Source organism: Oncorhynchus gorbuscha, linkage group LG09 (genome assembly GCF_021184085.1).
Source record: "Oncorhynchus gorbuscha isolate QuinsamMale2020 ecotype Even-year linkage group LG09, OgorEven_v1.0, whole genome shotgun sequence".
NCBI classification, from domain to species: domain Eukaryota; kingdom Metazoa; phylum Chordata; class Actinopteri; order Salmoniformes; family Salmonidae; genus Oncorhynchus; species Oncorhynchus gorbuscha.
In genome coordinates this window covers 52638132-52661731 of record NC_060181.1, presented here as the reverse complement: position 1 = coordinate 52661731, position 23600 = coordinate 52638132, and the positions used below count along the sequence as shown (strand labels likewise).

Genomic DNA, 23600 nt, shown 5'->3' with positions numbered 1-23600 from the left:
ATAAGTTTGGAGCCACCAAGACTCTACCCAGAGCTAGCCACTCGGCCAAAATGAGCAACCGGGGGAGAAGAGCCTTGGTCAGGGAGGTGACCAAAAACCCAATGGTCACTCTGACAGGGCTCCAGAGTTCCTCTGTGGAGATGGGAAAACCTTCCAGAAGGACAACCATCTCTGCAGCAATCCACCAAACAGGCATTTATGGTAGAGTGGCCAGATAAAAGCTACTACTCAGTAAAAGGCACATGACAGCGTACGAGGAGTTTGTCCAGAGGCACCTCAGGACTCTCAGACCATGAGAAACAAATGTCTCTGGTCTGATGAAACCAAGACTGAACTCTTTGGCCTGAATCCCAAGTGTCAGGTCTGGAGGAAACCTGGCACCATCCCTATGGTGAAGCATGATGGTGGCAGAATCATCCCGTGGAAATGTTTTTTAGCGGCAGGGACTGGGAGACTAGTCAGGATCGAGGAAAAGATGAATGGAGCAAAGTACAGAGAGATCCTTGATGAAAACCTTCTTCAGAGCGCTCAGGACCTCAGACTGGGGTGAAGGCTTTACCTTCGAACAGGACAACGACCCTAAGCACTCAGCTAAGGCAATGCAGGAGTGGCGTTGGGACAAGTCTCTGAATGTCCTGGACTGGCCCAGCCAAAGCCCAGACTTAAACCTGATCGAACATCTCTGGAGAGACCTGAAAATAGCTGTGTAGTAATGTTCCCCATCCAACCTGATAGAGCTTGAGAGGATCTGCAGAGAAGTACGGGAGAAACTCCCCAAATACATGTGTTTGCCAAGCTAGTAGCGTCATACTCAGGAAGACTGCTTCAACAAAGTAACGAGTAAAGGTTCTGTATACTTATTTAAATGTACTATTTCAGTTTTTTGGGGGTATTTTATTTGTAGATTGATTAGGGGAATTAAAAAAAAAAACAATTTAGTTGAAGGTTCTAATTTAACAAATGTGTAAAACGTCAAGGGGTCTGAATGCTTTCTGAAGATACTACAGGGGTTGATATTACATTCTGCTCTTATATTAAGTTATTACCTTTCATCCAGGAGATGTGTGGGTGGGGGCTGCCAGCAGGGAGGCAGCTAAGGGTGATGGGATCTCCCTCTAGCAGGACGTGGTCCCTCAACTTGATGTGGAACACGGGAGGGAAGTCTGGAGGAGAGACAAATTGGGAATGGGTTTAAGAAGTTAAAAAATTGGCATTTCTGTGGACCACATAAAAATAACATTTCGCTTGATATGTCTTTCACTGTTTGCTAATTAGACTCTTTCAACAACTGTGAGTATCAACATGCTGTTTAGACTGACAAGCGAGTTTACATACTGGCAAGCTACAGTGCATTCGAAAAGTATTCAGACCCCTTTTTCTCATCAATCTACACACAATACTCCATAATGACAAAGGAAAAACAGGTTTTTGACATTTTTGCATATGTATAAAAATAAAATAAAACATAACATTTACATAAGTATTTAGATCATATACTCAGTACTTTGTTGAAGCACCTTTGGCTTCGATTACAGCATTGATTCTTCTTGGGTATGACACTACAAGCTTGGCACACCAGTATTTGGGGAGTTTTTTCCCATTCTTCTGAGCAGGTCCTCTCAAGCTCTGTCAGGTTGGATGGGGAGCGTTGCTGCACAGCTATTTTCAGGTCTCTCCAGAGATGTTTGATCGGGTTTAAGTCTGGGCTCTGGCTGGGCACACAAGGACATTCAGAGACTTGTCCCAAAGCCACTCCTGCATTGTCTTGGATGTGTGCTTTGTCGTTGTCCTGTTGAAAGGTAAACCTTCGCCCCAGTCTGAGGACCCGAATGTTCTGGCGGAGGTTTTTCATCAAGGAACTGTGCTTTGCTCTGTTCATCTTTCCCTCGATCCTGACTAGTCTCCCAGTCCATGCTGCTGAAAAACATACCCACAGCATGATGCTGCTATCAATATGCTTCACTGTAGTGATGGTGCCAGGTTTCCTCCAGACGTGACAGAGGAAAATCTTTTTTTGAGGTCACTCTCTTGTCAATAAGTTTTCTATGGGGATCTAGATTTCTAAGGCACTTGCTTGCAGTTCCTATCGCTTCCACTGGATGTCAACAGTCTTTAGAAATTGGTTGATGTTTTTCCTTTGCGTAATGAAGAAGTAGGGCAGTTCAGAACGAGGGTCGAGTGAAGTGTACTGTTAGAGGCGCATGACCTGAAAGCTTGCTCCACTTGGATTTGATCCACTATTGAACGCAGTTTATCCCATCTTAAATTTTACCGATTATTTACGTAAAAAAATATCTAAAGTTGTATTTGGAAAGTTGTTTGAAATGTTTGGACAAAGATTACAGGTAACTTATTAGATATTTTGTAGTCATGTTGTGCGAATTGGAACCAGTGTTTTTCTGGATCAAACGCGCCAAATAAATGGACATTTTGGATATAACGACGGAATTAATCGAACAAAAGGACCATTTGTGATGTTTATGGGACATATTGGAGAGCCAACAGAAAAGGCTTGTCAAAGGTAAGGCATGAATTATATCGTTATATCTGAGTTTCGTGTCGGGCCTGGTGGGTTGATTTATGATTGTCTGTGTTTGTTTGATGGGGTGCTGTCCTCAGAAAATAGCTGTCCACCTTTATTTAACCAGGTAAGCTAGTTGAGAACAAGTTCTAATTTACAACTGCGACCTGGCCAAGATAAAGCAAGGCAGTGTGACACAAACAACAACACAGTGTTACACATGGAATTGTCAAGTTCTGACCTTAGTTCCTTTATTATGTCTTTGTGTTAGTTTGGTCAAGGCATGAGTTGGGGTGGGTAGTCTATATTCTTTTTTCTTTGTTGTATTTCTGTGTTTAGCCTGGTATGGTTCTCAATCAGAGGCAGCTGTCGATCGTTGTTTCTGATTGATAATCATAATTAGGTAGCCTGTTTTCCCCATTTTAGTTGTGGGTGATTATTTTATATTTAGTGTTTTCTGCACCTTACAGGACTGTTTCGTTTTTTTTCGTTTATTCACGTTGTAGTTTTGTATTTCAGTGTTCCGTTAAATAAATCATGAACACGTACCACTCTGCGCTTTGGTCCTCCTCTCTTTCTCCAGACGACAACCTTTACAGAATCACCCGCCACCAAAGGACCAAGCAGCGTGGTAACGAGAGGCAGCGAGATCTGGACCATGTGACAACTTGGGAGGAGGTAGAAAGGTGGTCGGTCGACCCAGGGAGAATGCTGGAGCCCGTCTGTGATTCTCTGGAGCTGTGCGAGGAAGGTTACAGGAGAATGGAGTTGGCAACAAGAAAGCGGCTGGCAAGGCAGCCCCAAAAATGTATTGGGAGGGGGAGGCACACGGGGAGTGTGGCTAAGTCATGTAGGAGACCTGAGCCAACTCCCTGTGCTTAGCGTGGAGAGAGGTGGACCGGGCAGGCACCGTGTTATGCCGTGAGGCGCACAGTGTCCCCAGTGCGTAGGCATAGCCCGGTGCTCTACATCGCAGCGCCTCGTATCGTATCGGCCCGGGCTAGAGTGGGCATCGGTTCCCAGTTGAGACTGTGCCGGCTCAGCACATCTGGTCTCCAGTGCGTCTCCTCGGCTCGGGGTATATGGCACCAGCCCTATGCACTGTGTCCCCGGTTTGCCAGCACAGCCCAGTGCTGTCTGTTTCACCCCGTAGCACTGGCCGGGCTACAGGGAGGATCCAGCCAGGACAGGTTGTGCAGGCTCGGTGCTCTAGACCTCCAGTGCGCCTCCACGGTCCGGTCCATCCTGTGCCTCCATCCCCGCACCGGCCATCTGTCAGGAGCTGCCAGAGCCGCCCCTCAGTCAGGAGCTGCCAGAGCAGCCCCTCAGACAGGAGCTGCCAGAGCCGCCCGTCAGTCAGGAGCTGCCAGAGCCGCCCGTCAGTCAGGAGCTGCCAGAGCCGCCCGTCAGTCAGTCAGGAGCTGTCAGAGCCGTCAGTCAGTCAGGAGCTGCCAGACCCGTCTTTCGCTGCCGGAGTCTCCCATCTATTCGGGACCTGCTGCAAGGGTCCCCAGTCCAAGGTCGGCAGGGAGGGTCGCCGCTCTAAAGGCGCCACTGAAGCAGCCAAAGACTATGATGGAGTAGGGTCCACGTCATGTGCCAGAGCCGCCACCGCGGACAGACGCCCACCCAGACCCTCCCCTATAGGTTTAGGTTTTGCGGCCAGAGTCTGCACCTTTGGGGGAAGGGGGGACTGTCACATTCTGACCTGAGTTCCTTTATTATGTCTTTGTGTTAGTTTGGTCAGGCGTGAGTTGGGGTGGGTAGTCAATTTTCTTTTTTTCTATGTTGTATTTCTGTGTTTGGCCTGGTATGGTTCTCAATCAGAGGCAGCTGTCAATCGTTGATTGAGAATCATACTTCGGTAGCCTGTTTTCCCCAATTTAGTTTGTATTTCAGTGTTCCGTTAAATAAATCATGAACACGTACGACGCTGCGCATTGGTCCGATCCTTCCTACTCCTCCTCAGAAGAGGAGTACGAAAATAGTTACGGGAATACACAAGCGTACAATCAATAACACAATAGAAAAAACAGAAAGTCTATATACAGTGTGTGCAAATGGCGTGAGGAGGTAGGCAATAAATAGGCCATAGTAGCGAAGTAATTACAATTTAGCAAATTAACACTGGAGTGATAAATGAGCAGATGATTATGTGCAAGTAGAGATACTGGTCTGCGAAAGAGCAGAAAAGTAAATAAAAACAATATGGGGATGAGGTAGGTAGGGCTATTTACAGATGGACTATGTACAGCTGCAGCGATCGGTTAGCTGCTAAGATAGCTGATGTTTAAAGTTAGTAAGGGAAATATAAGTCTCCAGCTTCAGCAATTTTGCAATTTGTTCCAGTCACTGGCAGCAGAGAACTGGAAGGTAAGGCGACCAAAGTAGATGTTGTCTTTGGGGATGACCAGTGAGACATACATGCTGGAGCTCGTGCTACGGGTGGGTGTTGTTATCGTGACCAGTGAAATTAGATAAGGCAGAGTTTTACCTAGCATAGACTTATAGATGACCTTGAGCCAGTGGGTCTGTCGACGAATATGTAGCGAGGGCCAGCCGACTAGAGCATACAGGTCGCAGTGGTGGGTGGTATAAGGGGCTATTGTAACAAGACAGATGGCACTGTGATAGACTGCATCCAGTTTGCTGAGTAAAGTATTGGAAGCTATTTTGTAGATGACTTCGCCGAAGTCAAGGATCGTTAGGATAGTCAGTTTTACGAGGGTAAGTTTGGCGGCGTGAGTGAAAGAGGCATTGTTGCGAAATAGAATGCTGATTCTAGATTTTATTTTGGATTGGAGATGTTAAATATGAGTCTGGAAGGAGAGTTTACAGTCTAGTCAGACACCTAGGTATTTGTAGTTGTCCACATATTCTAGATCAGAACCGTCCAGGGTAATGATGCCAGTCAGGCGGGCGGGCGGGCAGGTGCGGGCAGCGAACGGTTGAAAAGCATGTATTTAGTTTTACTAGCATTTAAAAGCAGTTGGAGGCCTCTGGGTGTGTCTTGTATGGCATTGAAGCTTGTTTGGAGGTTTGTTAACACAGTGTCCAAAGAAGGGCCAGATGTATACAGAATGGTGTCGCCTGCGTAGAGGTGGATCAAGGAATCACCAGCAGCAAGAGCGACATCATTGACATTTACAGAGAACCGAGTCGGCCCGAGAATTGAACCCTATGGTACCCCCATAGAGACAGCCAGAGAGCCCCGGACAACAGGTCCTCCGATTTGTCACACTGAACTCTGTCTGTGATTATAATTTTTGAAAGAGAGGGTCCAGATTGTCTCGCCCAGCTGATTTGTACGGGTCCAGGTTTTGCAGCTCTTCCAGAACATCTGCTATCTGGATTTGGGTGAAGGAGAAGCTGGGGAGGCTTGGGCCAGTTGCTGCGGGGGGTGCAGAGCTGTTGGCCGGGGTTGGGGTAGCCAGTGGAAAGCATGGCCAGCCGTAGAGAAATGCTTATTGAAATTCTCGATTATCGTAGATTTATCGTTGGTGACAGTGTTTCCTAGCTTCAGTGCAGTGGGCAGCTGGGAGGAGGTGCTCTTGTTTTCCATGGACATTACAGTGTCCCAAAACGTTTTGGAGTTAGAGCTACAGGATATAATTTTCTGTTTGAAAAAGCTAGCCTTTGCTTTCCTGACTGAGTGTGTGTATTGGTTCCTGACTTCCCTGAACAGTTGCATATTGCGGGGACTATTCGATGCTATTGCAGTCTGCCACAGGATGTGTTTTGTGCTGGTCAAGGGTAGTCAGGTCTGGAGTGAACCCAGGGCTATATCTGTTCTACATTTTTTGAAAGGGGCATGCTTATTTAAGATGGTGAGGAAATTACTTTTAAAGAACAACCAAGTGAGGTGAATATCATTCCAGGATACCCGGGTCAGGTCGATTTAAAAGGCCTGCTCGCAGAAGTATTTTAGGGAGCATTTGACAGTGATGTGGGGTGGTCATTTGACCGCGGGCCCATAGTAGATGCAGGCAATGAGGCAGTGATCGCTGAGATCCTGGTTGAAAAAAACAGCAGAGGTGTATTTGAAGGGCAAGTTGGTCAGGATAATATTTATGAGGGTGCCCATGTTTACAGATTTAGGGTTGTCCCTGGTGGGTTCCTTGATGATTTGTGTGAGATTGAGGGCATCTAGCTTAGATTGTAGGACAGCCGGGGTGTTAAGCATATCCCAGTTTAGGTCACCTAACACAACAAAGTCTGAAGATAGATGGGGGGCAATCAATTCACCTTTGGTGTCCAGGGCACAGCTGGGAGCTGAGGGGGGTCTATAACAGGCGGCAACAGCTAGAGACTTATTTCTGGAGAGATGTATTTTTAAAATTAGAAGCTCGAACTGCTTGGGCATAGACTTAGAAAGTATGACAGAACATTGCAAGCTTTCTCTGCAGTAGATTGCAACTCCTCCCCGTTTAGCAGTTCTATCTTGACGGAAAATGTTGTAGTTGGGTATGGAAATCTCCAAATTTTTGGTGGCCTTCCTAAGCCAGACACGGCAAGGACATCAGGGTTGGCAGGGTTGGTTTTACTCACTGCTAAAGCAATGAGTAAAACAAACTTAGGGAGGAGGCTTCTGATGTTAACATGCATGAAACCAAGGCTTTTTCGATTACAGAAGTCAACAAATGAAAGTGCCTGGGGACACGCAGGGCCTGTGTTAACCTCCACATCACCCGAGTAACAGAGGAGGAGTAGGATGAGGGTACGGCTAAAGGCTATCAAAACTGTTTGCCTAGTGCGATGGGGACAGAGAATAAAAGGAGCAGATTTCTGGGCATGGTAGAATAGATTCAGGGCATAATGTACAGACTGGGGTATGGTGGGATGCGGGTACAGTGGAGGTAAGCCCAGGCACTGAGTGATGATAAGAGAGGTTGCATCTCTGGACGTACTGGTTATACTGGGTGAGGTCGTCGTATATGTGGGGGGTGAGGTCGTCGCATGTGTGGGGAGTGGGACAAAGGATGAATCTTAGGCATGTAGAGTGGGACTAGGGGCTCCACTGTAAACTAAAACAATGATAACTATCCTAAACAACAGTATACAAGGCATATTGACATTTGAGAGAGATATAAAGCAATGCACAAAGCAATCACAGGTGTTGATTGGGAGAGCTAGCGAAGACAACAATGGGTAAGACAACAACAGCTAATCAGCTAAAAGAACAACAACAGGTAAAATGGCGATGAATGGGCAGAGTGGGTTGGTTAACTACACACAGGGCCTGAGTTCGGGGATAGGGCTGATAGACAAACTAAAAACAATTATCCAAATGGAGTACCGTGATAAATGAACAGTCCAGCAGTGGACAGCAATAGATGGAACAGGGAATCCGCAGGGTAGTCGCTACCACGCGGGAGACACAGCGTTTAAAGTTAGCAGGCCGGGTAAGGAGAAGCGTCCGCTCCTATGTCCGGCAATGGCCGGTTGAGGGAACAGAGGATGGAATTACGTTTGCGGACCAGTCGTGGTGGTACGGCGCGGTGTCCACAAATGGTCCGGGCCAGATGGCGAAAGAGCTGTTGTAGTAATTTTATTTGCTAACCGGGAGAAGCGCCTGGCTCGCGGCTAACTGGTGCAAACTTCGGGGCAGGGGCATTAGCCACTCGGTAGCAGCTAGCTAACAGCGATGATCTGCTGCAAAGGTCCAGAGCTTACGGCAAGTATCCGGTGGAGTAGTGGATTCTTGGTGTGTCCGGGAGGCTTCGGCTGGGTAACCAGGTGATCACAGAGTAGGCCAGGATGTGGGCCTGGCTCAGGGCTAGCTTCAGGCTGGGTCACTTGGTGGCAGCTAGCCAGCTGTGATGATCAGGAGTAATGGTCCAAGGTTTACGGCAGTAACCCGCATTGTAGTGGAGAAAAACTGTCCGAGGCTGGTAGGTATTATCCAGCCTAAAAAAAACAGTTGGTGCCTGTGCAGAAGTAGCAGTGGCTAACAATGACTAAATAGCTAGTAGCTAAGGTCTAAAAAAAGAGCGGATCCGTGTCACATTGAGTGAGGCGGGTTACCAAAAGGTATATTTAATTTAAAAATAGAAAAGAGATTGTTTGGTGGAACTTTGATTGAATATTCTCATAACCCTCCGGTAATTTGATACATGATGATGGATTGCGGTTTCTTCCTGTCCAGTGAGTGCTTTTAGGGTAAGGAAACAAATATGAAATGTTGTAATTTTGCCGACCTGGGATCAAATACATGTTTGTTTGAGTATCTGGTATTTTAAATGCTTTTCAAATACAAAGCCCAAAACTTTTGAATGTTTTTTTTAACCAAATAGTCTAGCAAATTGTATTTGAAAGTATTTTCAAATATTTATTTCAAATACAATATATTTTCAAATACATGGGTTAAATGAATGGAAGTGTATTTGAGTATTTTCAAACAGTTTCCAAGTGTATTTATACTACTTATATTAAACTACTTTTCATTTCAAATAAAAGATATCTGAATACTTATTTTGAAATGTAATTGAGATTACCAGGTCTGGAAATGTGGATGAACAATCTCTTTAAGAAATGAGGGACTTTAAGTATTACCAGATGCCAGTCTGGAGTAGGAGCGAGAGCGTAGGGAGCCATTTTCTCTGGCAATAGCCGTTGGGATATCAGGCTGCGAGACCGTCTTGTCTCTTTTGCTGCCTCTGGTTAGGCCCCAACGGTCCCATCGGGACCTGCGTTCGCCCTCTGCCCCTACCAGAGGGAACAAACATAACAAAGTTAAATCAACAGAAATAGTAACAAAGAAAAAAGGTGATGGTAGCACACATAGGGAAGCGTGTTTACTAAGATTGACTTTTTTTGTATCTCAGTGTGCAAGAACAAAGGTTTGGTTGGGGAAGGGGTTGGGAGGGTTTGCATAGTTGTTAAAATGTATGATTCGTATGACATTTTTAGTACCACTCCAGAATAGTGACATTGTCTCTGTACAGTGATAATACACGAGATAGTTGGTAACGTTTGGTTTTGTCTAATTATGCTCAATAATCACCTTCAAATTAAACATATTACCTTTTCAGGTGTAGGGGGAACATGTTCATTCTAAAGACATTTTATTTATATGTTGGTAGAAGTCTCGTACCCTTTGATGCTGTCTCCAACTTGACGCTGGACATGGACTCCAGGGAATCTGAGGAAGCTCCGATGCCCGACTGAGAGCCCAGCTGGTTCTGAGGGACACTGGGTCCAGCCATATTCTTTAGGCTACGTCCCTCGGAAGTCGACCTGCGCAGAATAGAGAACAGGGGTGTCTTCTTGCTCTCTGGTTTGTTGGCTTCCCTCTCCTCTGCTGCTACTTTCCTCTCCTCCGAGGCACTGCGGATCCTCATGGATATTCCGGACACCGTCGACTCGATCTTCCTGCGCATGGCCATGACTGGTGACTCGTTTGGCTTCTTTGGCTCCTTGACCTCCTGTTCCACCTCGGCTTCCATTCCCCCATCCATCCTCATCATCTCCACTTCCTTTCTCTCCTGAGAATGGGATCCTCTTCGGCCGGGGAGAGCCCAGGAGAGCCGACGCCTGGGAGCCACCGGTTCTTCCTCATTTGGCTTTTCTAACTTTCGCTCGGCTGACGGAGTCCTCTTGAGGCGCATGGAGAGCCTTCTCATAAAACCTTGATCCTTCTGGGCCTCGCGGAGATCCTGCACCGACTTGGACTTCTCCTCCAGTCTCCTGGGGACAAACTCAAGCGGTGCTCCAACAGGCCCAGGGCGGTATACATCTTCGCCTGACTCGGCAGAGTCCAAAGAGGCTACTTGTTTCTCCTCAGGCTTTGACCAGTTGAGAAGCTTCAGGCCTCGAATGACGGAAGAGTCACGCTTTTTGAAGCGTGCCTTGAATATTTCCTCTGAGGCAATGTCCTGGAGGTTTAGTCCCCCTGGCGAGAGCTCATGTTGGGGCGTGGGGCATGGGGAAACCTTGGGTGGACTCATTTCCTTTGGCTCGGGGGATGCTACCCTTGAAAAGACAGCAGGGTGTTCCCCTGGTGTAGATAGCAGAGTTACTGGCTTTGATGGGTCAGGGACAGTTGTAGATGTGGGTATTAATGTTGGTGCTGGAAATGGGGCTTGTGCAAGGACTGGAACAACTACAGGGGTGGAGTCTGCTAATGGGGGGCTAACTAGGGGCTGAAGCGAAGGGACCATGATGGTTTGCATTATGCTAGCATACGCAGATGTCCTACCGTCTGGGAGTACAGTAAGGGCAGGTGGAGAGGGAGCCACGTACGTAGGTGGAAAGGGAGTCACAACATTATCTGGTGCCTTTGAAAATGCTGGTGCTGGCGTGACCCTTATGGAGCTTGTAGTAATGACCATCTCAGAAGATTTTACTGGTGCCTTCACTTCTTCTTCTTTGACTTCTTTATGTACTTCTTTGTGTATTTCTTCAACTTCTCTAGCTTTCGGATCATCTACAGGAACAGTCTCTTTTTCCTCAATCTCTTCTTTCTCTTCTTCCATTGGTTCCTCTAATGTAAGAACCCTCACATGAGGGCTAGGCTCCCTCCAAGTAGGGATAGGCTCCCTCAGATCCACGTACTCTGGTTCAATCATTGCTTGTTCTGACATGCTCATGTTCTTCTTTGAGAAACCACCTGTGTTCGATCTCTGGTCTGCATTACTGTCTGTGGACACGCCATCCATTCTTTTGCCAATGGATTCCACAGTCTTAATCTCTTTGTCCTCCATCTTGGTTGTTTTCTCCTGTTCCCCAGGCTCTGGACTTGGTATGGGAAGTTTAGGGGAAGGTTCCCTGGGAGTCACAGGGCGTGAGTCATTCTTGAATGGCTCAGTGAGAGCAGACATGGATATGGCCTCCTTGAGTCTTCGCTCCTCTATCTGCGGGATCTCCAGTGGCTCCCCGGACCGTCTGTGCAGAGGAATGGGCTCTGCATCTCCTTGACTGAAGGAGGCGCTCTTGCGAAGCAATTTGGGTTTGAGCTCGTCTTCTCCAGGCTGGTCGCTGGAAGCTGCCCTGGTTAATGGGGGAACCCCTAAGCGGGGGGCGTGTGAGTAGCGTTCCAGTGACAACCGCTGCTTTCCATCGTCCATGCCCAGCGTCTCCAGCAGGGGTCCTCGCAGGCCGCTCATCTTTTTGTCTACAGAGCCGCCTCGAAGTAGCCTCTGCCGCATCAGCTCCAGTTTGAGAGCATAGTCCTCCTGACTCAGAGGCCCTGGGCTTGTGCTCCTCCTAGGCAGCTCCATGGATACTGTCTTTTTGAGGACTCGCCGGCCCCTTTCCGGAGTTTCCTCTTCTGCGCTCTCTTCTGGTACGAGGTGGAGTAGCAGCGCACTGTCGGCAGAGCCCCCTCTACGCAGCGGCCCCCTTCTGGTTCCTCCCTCTGGCTTATCTGACTCTAAGCTCAAGCCTCTGCACAAGGGTCTTCTTGACTTCTCAGATACTTGCACTAACTCTGCGGGAGCCTCCTCGTCTGAAGACCCCTTGTCATTTTCTGGCGTTGACCTTTTCCTGGTGTGGCTTATACCTGCGGAATCTCCAGCCTCTTTCTCTCTCCCAGTGGTTTCACTCACCATCTTCTGTTGGCCATGAGCGACTGCTGATCCTGGTCTGTCAATGGGGCCGTTTTGCCTGCCTGTGCCTTCCTGATCGTCCGGGATCTCATTCAGAGACATTCTTGATCCGGAGAACTCCATGGTGAGTGGCATTGGAATGAAGGGCAGCTCGTCAATATCTTCGTCAGAGTCAGAGGACGATGATGGTGGGGGTGAGCCCTCCTTGAGGTGTCGGGGAACAGCGATGGAGATGTGGCTGGATGAGTCGTTCAGCAACTCAGGGATGGACCTCATTACCATTTTGGATTTGTAGCTGATAAGGGACCGCTGAAAAGATGGACATAAACAAATATTAGACCGAATATGATAAAAATAAAAATCATGGCTTGAATTTTTTCATAATAATAATAAAAAAGTCGCTTTGACAGATCCCTTACCTGCCACTTTCGGCGAGACACAAACTTCTTGAGGGCCTCTGTGCTTATGGCCTTCCCCTTGGTAAGGGTCTTTATGAAAAAATGAAAACAGAATAGATTAGCATGTATTACTCTGTAATTTAGAAATTGCTCAATATCTTAGAACAGAGCCCTAAAAGTTCTGCGTCACACATGAGTCCATAGTCAAAGTTCACATGCCTCACCTTGAACCATGGATGACGGAGACACTCCTGTGTATCAGGCCTACTAAAGGGATGACATGATACCATTTTACATTAGATTTCTAGTTTGTCTTAAGAAGCCCACAAATGTATGAGAACAGAGGAAACATCCTAAGGACAAATCCTATCTTGACATCCGTAACTAAAATTGTCTGGAACATTGACAATTAAAATCAAATGCATGTAGCTGACATGACATTCTGAGTAGCACATGGACATCTCAAGTTTTGGCTGAACATGTTAAAATCTATAGGTTTCACTTACAGTCTGTCTGCCACCAGCAGTTTGATGATGAATCCCTTGGCTTCACGGCACAGTTCAGCGAACATACTCTCCTCAAAAGCCACATTGTAGTTCCTGATGTTGAGCACGGAGCTGCGGTCATTTTCTCCAGCAAACGGAGATACTCCAGTCAAGCTGAAATGCAGAAACACCCGTTAACTTCTCTTCCTCTCACTAATTGTTCACTGCTTCTAGAGCCATGTTCCAATTTTATTACAGGTCCATGAGGGGGCAAATATGGCCTTTTTGATAGGGTCGGTAATAGTAATTAAAATAGGAATGAACAAGTACTTATGTGGTGTTTATTTACCCATTTGGCTTGTAGTGTGCATGTGCATAATAATTCCATGCTTAAATTGTGATTAATCATCTTATGAATCAATGATTGGCTTTGTAATCACTGCATAGACACCATATATTAAGACAGATTTAATGTGTATCTACCACAGATATGTGATGACTCCAATTGGCCTGGGAAGAGAAAGAAGAGAATTAGAGAGGATCCATTTGTGATGGGAATCAAGTTTTAAACACTTTCATGTCTTCCAGCATTTTTACCAGATGTCCGTTGCCTTGGATACAGGAGTTTGGTTGACAATTTCTGGAGCGACAAATTCTGGTGTGCCGTATTTGCAGTATTGAGCCTCGTCGGGTGTGAGCTCTATGGCGTTGCCGAAATCACAGATGCGGATCTGATCACCATGGTGGTCTGCCATGAGTATGTTATCAGGCTAGGGAGGAAATCCAAAGATAAGGTCAGAGTTCAGAATAAAGACCAGTGGTCATAGTCAAAATCTTGTTTTTGACTAAATGTATGCATTCAGGGGGACATATTTCTTGTCTAAATGCACACTTGCAATAAACAAACAGAAACAGTACTACCCAGAATACATTTTGTGAGATATCTTTAAGGCCAGGCCCAACACCCTAATAGGGATATTTTGTTATATCGCAATCAACTTAAAAAATAAAAATGAACATGTTAAAATACGTACATTTTGTGATATCTCATAAAAATGTGGAATACCACACAAATACATTTTTCTGGCCACTGGATGAAGTCAGCCTAAATAGTTTTTATTTTATTTCTTTAAGACACTCCAGGATAAATATTTTTTTATATTTCCACAGTATCTGTAAAATACTAAAGACATTGTTTTCAAATAAAATATTATCTAAAATAAAAAATTTACACCGTATCAACAACTTCCTCTGCGCAAGTCTGTTGAATACATCTAAGGACACATCATTTGGTGAATGCGGATGCTTCTGAAGCAGAGAAAAAGTTGGCTTGCAAGAAGTATGGGACTTTGGTAAATGGCAGTTAAAGACAAATACACTGATTTAAGACTAGCAAACGCCAGAAGCCTATTTAGACCCATTTACCATATCTTCAAAGACTGTCTCTTCCAAGCTTCTCCCAAGTGGGTGTGACACCTACTCTGTTGTCTGCTGCACTGCTGCTTGGACTCCACCTGGCTATCTGTTCACCATCTGCCCTGGCCTGCCTCCTGCTGTCCCCCCTCTCTCCCGAGCCTTCACTCTCCTCCAGCACACACTCACTGTTGGGGCGAGTAACTCTGAACTTACAATGACTAGCCCCAAGTCGTTACATTTTTTTTTTCTCGTGCATTTTTTCTATTTGCCTCACGACTCCTGCATGCTTTGTTGACTACGAACTTTCTTTACCCAACCGTGGAACACACTATTTGTTCCCACACTAGGGATTCTCTATTGGTTACATGGACTGTTGGCCTCCCATCCTATTCTAACCACCCCTCGCCGGCTTTGTATTCAAGTTACCTGATGAAATTGCTGTACAATATGATCTTGTTGCCATCTGATGCACATTCAGATGTCATAAATCAGCACCGCAGAGCCCTCCCTGTACTATGACGTGCCTTGATTGTATTACTGTTGATGATATCTGGAAACGTGTATGTACAGTACACCCTGGACCATCTACTATTGCTAGCCCCAATTCTGACTTGTGCTCTGATATCTACTTCACTGATTTCTGCTCTCGTAAAAGCCTGGGTTTTCTGCATGTTGACACTAGAAGCTTATTACCGAATATGGATCAATTGAAAGTGTGGGTTCACAGCTCCAATCCAGATGTGTTGGTCATTACTGAGACGTGGTTAGGGAAGAGTGTTTTAAATACTGATTTTAACCTTTCTGGTTATAACTTTTTTCAGCAAGACAGATCTTCCAAAGGTGGTGGAGTGGCAATCTTTCCCTTCCCAAGGATCATCTTCAGTGCTTGGTTGTCTCCACCAAGTCTGTCCCAAAACAATTTGAATTGCTGGTTTTAAAATGTACATTTTCAAATAGCTCTGCTGCTGGGTTTTATCGTCTTCCATCAGCATCGGCCTGTACCCTATCAGCCTTAAGCTCTCTCCTGTCCCCTAACATTAAGTTTGAATTTGTCATGCTAGGTGACCTACACTGGGACATGCTTAAACCACCTGACCAAGTCCTAAAGCAACTGGACTCTCTAAATCTTTCTCAGATGATTACCAATCTGACAAGGCATGACTCAAAAGACCCAGAAAAGGCTACTCTCCTTGATGTTATCCTCACAACTAATCCTTATAGGCATCAGTCTAGTGTTTTCTGTAATGACCTTAGTGATCACCGTTTTACAGCCTGTGTTCGTTAATGGCTGCTCAGTGAAACAACCTGTCCTGATTTGTTATAGACGCTTACTAAAAATCTTTAATGAGCAAGCCTTCCTTCATGAACTGGCATCTGTAAAATGATATAGAATCAACTTGATCCCCTCTGTCAAAGACGCTTGGACCTTCTTTTTTTACATTTTCAGTGGTATTGTTAACAAACACTCTGCCATAAAATATATATTTTTTTTAATGATTCAGCCCCTGGTTTGACCGTGATCTTGCAGAGTTACTCCACCTCAAGAATTGCATTTGGCTCGGCACATGCATATTCTCGTTCAGGCAAATGGCTCTAGTTCAGGCAAATGAGAAATAAGTGCACTCATGCTATCCGGAAGGCCAAAGTTAGTAACTTTAAGGAGCAGTTCTCTCTCTGTGGGTCTAACCCCAAGAAGTTCTAGAAAACGGTTAAAGACCTGGAGAATAAACCCTCCTCCTCAAAGCTGCCGATGTCCCTTAATGATGATGATAGTATGGTTGTTACTGACAAGAAGAACATGGCTGAGCTCTTTAATCACCACGTCATTAAGTCAGGATTCCTATTTGACTCAGCCATGCCTCCTCTTCTGTCCAACATTTCCTCATCTCCCACCCCTTCTAATGTGACTATCCCAGATGCTTCCCCATCTTTTCCCCCTGCCCGGCTACAAAGTTTCTCACTGCAGGCAGTCAATGAGTCCGAGGTGCAAAAGGAGCTCATGAAACTTGACCCCCAAAAAACATTTGGGTTTTTCTAATCAACCTGGACCGGGTATCCTGGAAGGATATTGACCTCATCCCAGCCGAGGATGCCTGTTTGCTCTTTAAAAATGCTTTCCTCGCCATCTTTAAATAAGCATGCCCCATTCAAGAAATGTCGAAGTAAGAACAGATATAGCCCTTGGTTCACCCCAGACTTGATTGCCCTTGACCAGCACAAAAACATCCTGTTGTCTTCTGCATTAGCATCGAATGGCCCCCTGTGATATACAACTTTTCAGGGAAGTCAGGAACCAATAAACTCAATCAGTTAGAAAAGCTAAGCTAGCCTTTTTCAAACAGAAATCTGCATCCTGTATCACTAATTCCAAAAAAGTTCTGGGATACTGTAAAGTCCACGGAGAATAAGAGCACCTTCTCCCAGCTGCCCACTGCACTTAGGATAGGAAACATGTCACCACCGATAAATCTACTATAATCAATCATTTCAATAAGCATTTTTCTACGGCTGGCCATGCTTTCCACCTGGCTACCCCTACCACGGTCAACATCTCAGGAACCCCTGCAGCAACTTGCCCAAGACCCCCCCCCCCCCCCGGCTCCTCCTTCACCCAAATCCAGACATGTTCCAGATAGCAGATGTTCTGAAAGAGCTGCAAAACCTGGACCCGTACAAATCAGCTGGGCTAGACAATCTGGACCCTTTCTTTCTAAAATTATCCGCCATTATTGTTGCAACCCCTATTACTAGCCTATTCAACCTCCCTTTCGTATCATCTGAAATCCCCAAAGATTGGAAAGCTGCCGCGGTCATCCCCATCTTCAAATGGGAGATACTCTAGACCCAAACTGTTATAGACCTATATCAATCCTGCCCTACCTTTCTAAAATCTTCGAAAGCCAAGTTAACAAACAGGTCACCGACCATTTCGAATCCCACCATACCTTCTCTGCTATGCAATCTGGTTTCCGAGCTGGTCATGGGTACACCTCAGCCATGTCAAGGTCCTAAACGATATCATAACCGCCATCAATAAAAGACAATACTGTGCAGCCGTCTTCATCGACCTGGCCAAGGCTTTCGACTCTGTCAATCACTACATTCTTATCGGCAGACTCAATAGCCTTGGCTTCTCAAATGACTGCTTCGCCTGGTTCACCAACTACTTCTCAGATAGAGTTCAGTGTGTCAAATCGGAGGGCCTGTTGTCTGGCCCTCTGGCGGTCTCTAAGGGGGTGCCACAGGGTTCAATTCTCAGGCCAACTCTTTTCTCTGTATACATCAATGATGTCGCTCTTGCTGCTGGTGATTCTCTGATCCACCTCCTACGCAGACGACACCATTCAGTATACATCTGGCCCTTCTTTGGACACTTGTGTAAACAAACCTCCAAACGAGCTTCAATGCCATACAACACTCCTTCCGAGGCCTCCAACTGCTTTTAAATGCAAGTAAAAATAAATGCATGCTCTTCAACCGATTGCTGCACGCACCTGCCCGCGCGACGAGCATCACTACTCTGGACGGTTCTGACTTAGAATATGTAGACAACTACAAATACCTAGGTGTCTGGTTAGACTGTAAACTCTACTTCCTCACATTATGCATCTCCAATCCAAAATTAAATCTAGAATTGGCTTCCTATTTCGCAACAAAGCCTCCTTCACTCATGTTGCCAAACATACCCTCGTAAAACTGACCAATCTTACCAATCCTTGACTCCGGCGATGTCATTTACAAAACAGCCTCCAATACTCTACTGAGCAAATTGGATGTAGTCTATCAAAGTGCCATCCGTTTTATCACCAATGCCCCATATACTACCCACCACTGCGACCTGTATGCTCTTGTTGGCTGGCCCTCGCTACATATTCACCGCCAAACCCACTTGCTCCAGGTCATCTATAAGTCTTTGCTAGGTAAAGCCCCACCTTATCTCAGCTCAATGGTCACCATAGCAAAACCGTAGCACGCGCTCCAGCAGGTATATTTCACTGATCACCCCCAAAGCTAACACTTCCTTTGGGCGCCTTTCCTTCCAGTTCTCTGCTGCCAATGACTGGAATGAGTTGCAAAAATCACTGAAGCTGGAGTCTTATCTCCCGCTATAACTTTGAGCATCAGCTGTCAGAGCAGTTTACCGATCACTGTACCTGTACACAGCCAATCTGTAAATAGCACACCCAACTACCTCATCCCCATATTGTTACTTATCCTCTATCTCTTTCACACCCCAGTATCTCTACTTGCACATCATCATCTGCACATCTATCACTTCAGTGTTAATGCTAAATTGTAATTATTTTGCCTCCATTGCTTATTTATTGCCTTACCTCCCTACTCTTCTACATTTGCAAACACTGTACATAGCTTTTTCTATTGTGTTATCGGCTGTATGTTTGTTTATGTGTAACTCTGTGTTGTTTTTGTCGCACTGCTTTTTTTTACATTGGCCCAGTTGCAGTTGTAAATAAGAACTTGTTCTCAACTGGCCTACCTGGTTAAATCAAGGTTAACTAAAATGAAATGAAACTTCAAAGACTCAATCATGGACACTCTTACTGACAGTTGTGGCTGCTTTCCATGATGTATTGTTGTCTCTACCATCTTGACTTTTGTGCTGTTGTCTGCGCCCAGTAATGTTTTTACCATGTTTTGTGCTGCTACCATGTTGTTGTCATGTTGTGTTGCTACCATGCTGTGTTTTCATGTGTTGCTGCCTTGCTATGTTGTTCTCTTAGGTCTGTCTTTATGTAGTGTTGTTGTCTCTCATCGTGATGTGTGTTTTATCCTATAATTAATTGATTTGTTATTCTTTAAATCCCAGACCCTGTCCCCACAGGCCGTCATTGTAAATAAAAATGTGTTCTTTAACTGACTTGCCTAGTGAAATAAAGGTTAAATAAAATAAACTACTAAATGCAGTCCCGTTTGTAACATTCTCTGTGAAGCTTTGAAATTACAGACGTATGTCCATTTTAAAGTGGTTAAAATTCATTCAAATGTTAATGACAGTAGTAAAATATATATTTTTGGCATTTTTATGTTTACTTTAAAAAATATATATATATATATATTTTTGGCATTTTTATGTTTACTTTTTGAAAAAACTCATATTAAATGGACCAAAATACCAACAAATCTCAGAATTGATAGGTAGATGCAAAAATGTTATTTCAGCCTGAGGTGCCTGGCCTTAAAACTCTTAACTAAAAACACGTTTACCTTAATATCCAGATGGACGATATTTTGATGGTGAAGGTAGTCCACACCCTCCAACAGCTGTCTCATACAGGAGCGGATCTGCAGGTATACCAAGTATAGGGATATTTGTAAGTCGCTCTGGATAAGAGCGTCTGCTAAATGACTTAAATGTAAATGTAATGTAAAATGTAATGGATATGTTACTGTCATTATGTTACGTTTTGTAAAGATGTTATGGGAGACACATTCTTATACAATAAGAGAAACAGGGTGGTTTGATCATATCAAGTGTTACCCAAGGTCCCACTTATCCCTGTAAAAGTGTGTGGATTTACTTGGTTGGTCTTCCTTTGATAATAATTCTAGGTGCCAAGTTGGTAAAGACGAGTTCAAGGATCTTACAATAGGGGTCCCTGTTACTCATGATCCCATAATTAAGTGTCCTCCAAGCACATAATAACCAACTCACGTCCGACTCCATCACTGTAGATTTCTTTGTAAACCTCTCCAGAAGTTCCTCGTTGCATCTTTATGCATTGATCAAGGAGATTTATGACACTGGAAATATTTCATAATTATGACAGGAGATGAATGACGGAAACAAATATGCAAACACAGGATTGTGAGTGTGTCTGTGCATGTGTGTCTACAAAAAATATAGACTGTTATACCTTCAATTTTCCCCACTCTTCAAGTCAAATGGAATACTGTGTAAAAGGCACCAGTGAGTATGAACTTTGAAAAGGATACATCTCTGTGACAATGATGACTGCATTCTTCTTCTCAAAGGCATCATGGAAATACAGGACTCTCTCGTGGTCCAACCCAGACAGCAGATTCATCTCTCTAAGTGCAGAGGCCTTCCTCTTGGCTCGGGCAGATATGAACTTGGCAGCATACTCTTTTTTCCCCACTTTCTGCGTCACTCGTTTTGCATAGGAGAAAGCTCCTCTAAAAAATATTGTTATTGATTAGGATGTAACATTTTACAGTCACTTTCATGTAAAAGCATTAACCAACAATTTCTAAACAGTGAATAAACACATATTTCATTATTTATAAGCATTACTTAATAATTAGAACATTTATAAGGAAATATTTCTTACAATTAATACAAAATTAGGAATTGATTTGTTGGTTTTACATTTACATGTAGTACCAGTCAAAAGAATGGACACACCTACTCATTCAAGTGTTTTTCTTTCTTCTTTTTTACTATTATCTACATTGTAGAATAGTAGTGAAGACATGAAAACTACTAAATAACACATATGGAGTCATGTAGTTAAACAAATCAAAATGTATTTTATATTTGAGATTCTTCAAAATAGCCACCCCTTGCCTTGATGACAGATTTGCACAATCTTGGCATTCTCTCAACCAGCTTCATGAGGTAGTCATCTGGAATGCATTTCAAATAACAGGTGTGCTTTGTTACAGGTGGAATTTCTTTCCTTCAGTTGTGTTGTGACAAGGTAGGGGTGGTAAAAGCCATATTTTGTAAAAGTCCACATTATTGTCATGTTTTGTCTTAGATTGTCTTGTCATTTTGCTTTTCCCTCTGTTCGTTTTCCCCCTGCTGGTCTTTTTAGGTTCGTTCCCCTTTTTCTCTCTCTCTTCCTCTCTCTCTTCTCTCTATCGTTCCGCTCCTGCTCCCAGCTGTTTCTATTCCCCTAATCAATCATTTAGTCTTCCAACACCTGTTCCCTATCTTTTTCCCTGATTAGAGTCCCTATTTCTCCCCTTGTTTTCCGTTTCTGCCCTGTCGGATCCTTGTCTATTGTTCACCGTGCTGTGTCTGTGTATCGCCCTGTCGTGTCGTGTTTCCCTCAGATGCTGCGTGGTGAGCAGGTGTCTGAGTCTGCTACGTTCAAGTGCCTTCCCGAGGCAACCTGCAGTTCTTGATCGAGTCTCCAGTCTGTTCTCGTCATTACGAGTGGAATTATGCCTTATGATTGTAGATTTACTTTACTGGATTAAAGACTCTGTTTTCGCCAAGTCGCTTTTGGGTCCTCATTCACCTGCATAACAATTATGGCAATAACAGATCAAATAAGCAAAGAGAAAGACAGTCCATCATTACATTACATTCATTACATTAAGTTCTGTCATTTCGGAACATTTCAAGAAGTTTCTTCAAGTGTAGTCGCAAAAACCACCAAGAGCTATGATGATACTGGCTCTGCTGAGGTCCACCACGGGAAAGGAAGACCCAGAGTTACCACTGCTTCAGAGGAAAAGTTCATTAGCGTTACCAGCCTCATAAATGGCAGCCCAAATAAATGCTTCACAGAGTTCAAGTAACAGACACATCAACATCAACCGGTCAGAGGAGACTGTGTGAAATCAGACCTTCATGGTCAAATTGCTGCAAAGAAACCACTATTGAAGGACAGCAATAATAAGAAGAGATTTGCTTGGGCCAAGAAACACGAGCAATGGACATCAGACCGGTGGAAATCTGTCCTTTGGTCTGATGAGTCCAAATTTGAGATTTTGGGTTCCAACATTGTCTTTGTGAGTCACAGAGTAGGTGAATGGATGATCTTAGCATGTGTGGTTCCCACCGTGAAGCATGGAGAAGGGGGTGTGAGGGTGCTTTGCTAGTGACACTGTCTGTGATTTATTTAGAATTCAAGGCACACTTAACCAGCATGGATACCACAACATTCTGCAGCGATACACCATCCCATCTGGTTTGCGCTTAGTGGGGCTATCATTTGTTTTTCAACAGGACAATGACCCAACACATCTCCAGGCTGTGTAAGGGCTATTTGACAAAGTAGGAGAGTGATGGAGTGCTGCATCAGATGACCTGGCCTCTACAGTCACCCGACCTCAACCCAATTGAGATGGTTTGGGATGATTTGGACTGTAGAGTGAAGGAAAAGCAGCCAACAAGTGCTCAGAATATGTGGGAACTCAAGACTGTTGGAAAAGCATTCCAGGTGAAGTTGGTTGAGAGAATGCCAAGAGAGTGCAAGGCTACTTTGAAGAATCTCAAATATAAAATATATTTTGATTTATTTAACTACATGATTCCATATGTGGTATTTCATAATTTTGACATCTTCACTACTATTCTACAATGTAGAAAATAGTAAAAAATAAAGAAAAACCCTTGAATGAGTAGGTGTGTTCAAACGTTTGACTGCCACTGTATATATACATACACTGAGTGCACAAAACATTAGGAACACCTTCCTAATTTTGAGTTGCACCGTCTTGTGCACCTCAGAACAGCCTTAATTCTTTGAGGCATGGACTCTATAAGTTATCAAGCGTTCCACAGGGATACTGGCCCATGTTGACTCCAATGCTTCCCACAGTTGTGACAAGAAGGCTGGATGTCCTTTGGGTGGTGGACCATTCTTGATACACACAGGAAAACCCAGCAGTGTTTCAGTTCTTGACACACTCGAACCGGTGCTCCTGGTACCTGCTACCATAACACGTTCAAAGTCACTTTAATCTTTTGTCTTGCCCATAAACCCTGTGAACAGCACAGATCCAACATTCATGTTTTCAACTGTCTCATGGCTTAAAAATCATTTTTTAACATGTCTCCTGCCCTTCGTCTATCTACACTAATTGAAGTGGATTTGAGTGACAATCAGGGATCATAGCTTTCACCTCGATTCACCTGGTCAGTCTATGTCATGGAAAGAGCAGGTGTTCCTAATGTTCTGTACACTCAGTGTATGTATATGTATGTGTATATATATTTCTTCTTCCTAGCTTCCTTTACAAACTGGTGACTCACCTCCCGATTTCCTTGTGGATGTCATAGTAGTCAGTCAGCCGACGCATCTTCCTGAGAATGGTCTCCTCGTCCTCCATTGAATCCTCCTTGTCTTCTCTAACTGCAAGGCAACGCAAAAGTGAGGACACACAATTACAATGCAGCCTAATTACAGTCCGACATGTCATAGTATTCTGGGCCTGAGTTAATCACATTCCCAACCTTTAATTTACATCAGCCTATGCGTACTGTAGCTGCATCTCAACAATCTGACTAATACGTGTCCTT

General features: G+C 44.5%; 1 protein-coding gene across 1 annotated transcript in view; it reads right to left on the bottom strand.

Moving 5' to 3' along the window:
• Window positions 1-23600, bottom strand: part of LOC124043747 (striated muscle preferentially expressed protein kinase-like) — a 144553-nt gene that overhangs the window by 11130 nt on the left and 109823 nt on the right. Inside the window, exons 21-32 of the mRNA XM_046362671.1 lie at window positions 23334-23433; window positions 20321-20521; window positions 20040-20097; window positions 19592-19669; window positions 13547-13719; window positions 13433-13459; window positions 12971-13123; window positions 12689-12731; window positions 12486-12554; window positions 9615-12375; window positions 9074-9226; window positions 1047-1163 (exon numbers count right to left, since the gene is read on the bottom strand). Coding sequence (XP_046218627.1) covers window positions 1047-1163; window positions 9074-9226; window positions 9615-12375; window positions 12486-12554; window positions 12689-12731; window positions 12971-13123; window positions 13433-13459; window positions 13547-13719; window positions 19592-19669; window positions 20040-20097; window positions 20321-20521; window positions 23334-23433 — 3933 coding nt within the window. The remainder of the gene's footprint in view (window positions 1-1046; window positions 1164-9073; window positions 9227-9614; window positions 12376-12485; window positions 12555-12688; window positions 12732-12970; window positions 13124-13432; window positions 13460-13546; window positions 13720-19591; window positions 19670-20039; window positions 20098-20320; window positions 20522-23333; window positions 23434-23600) is intronic.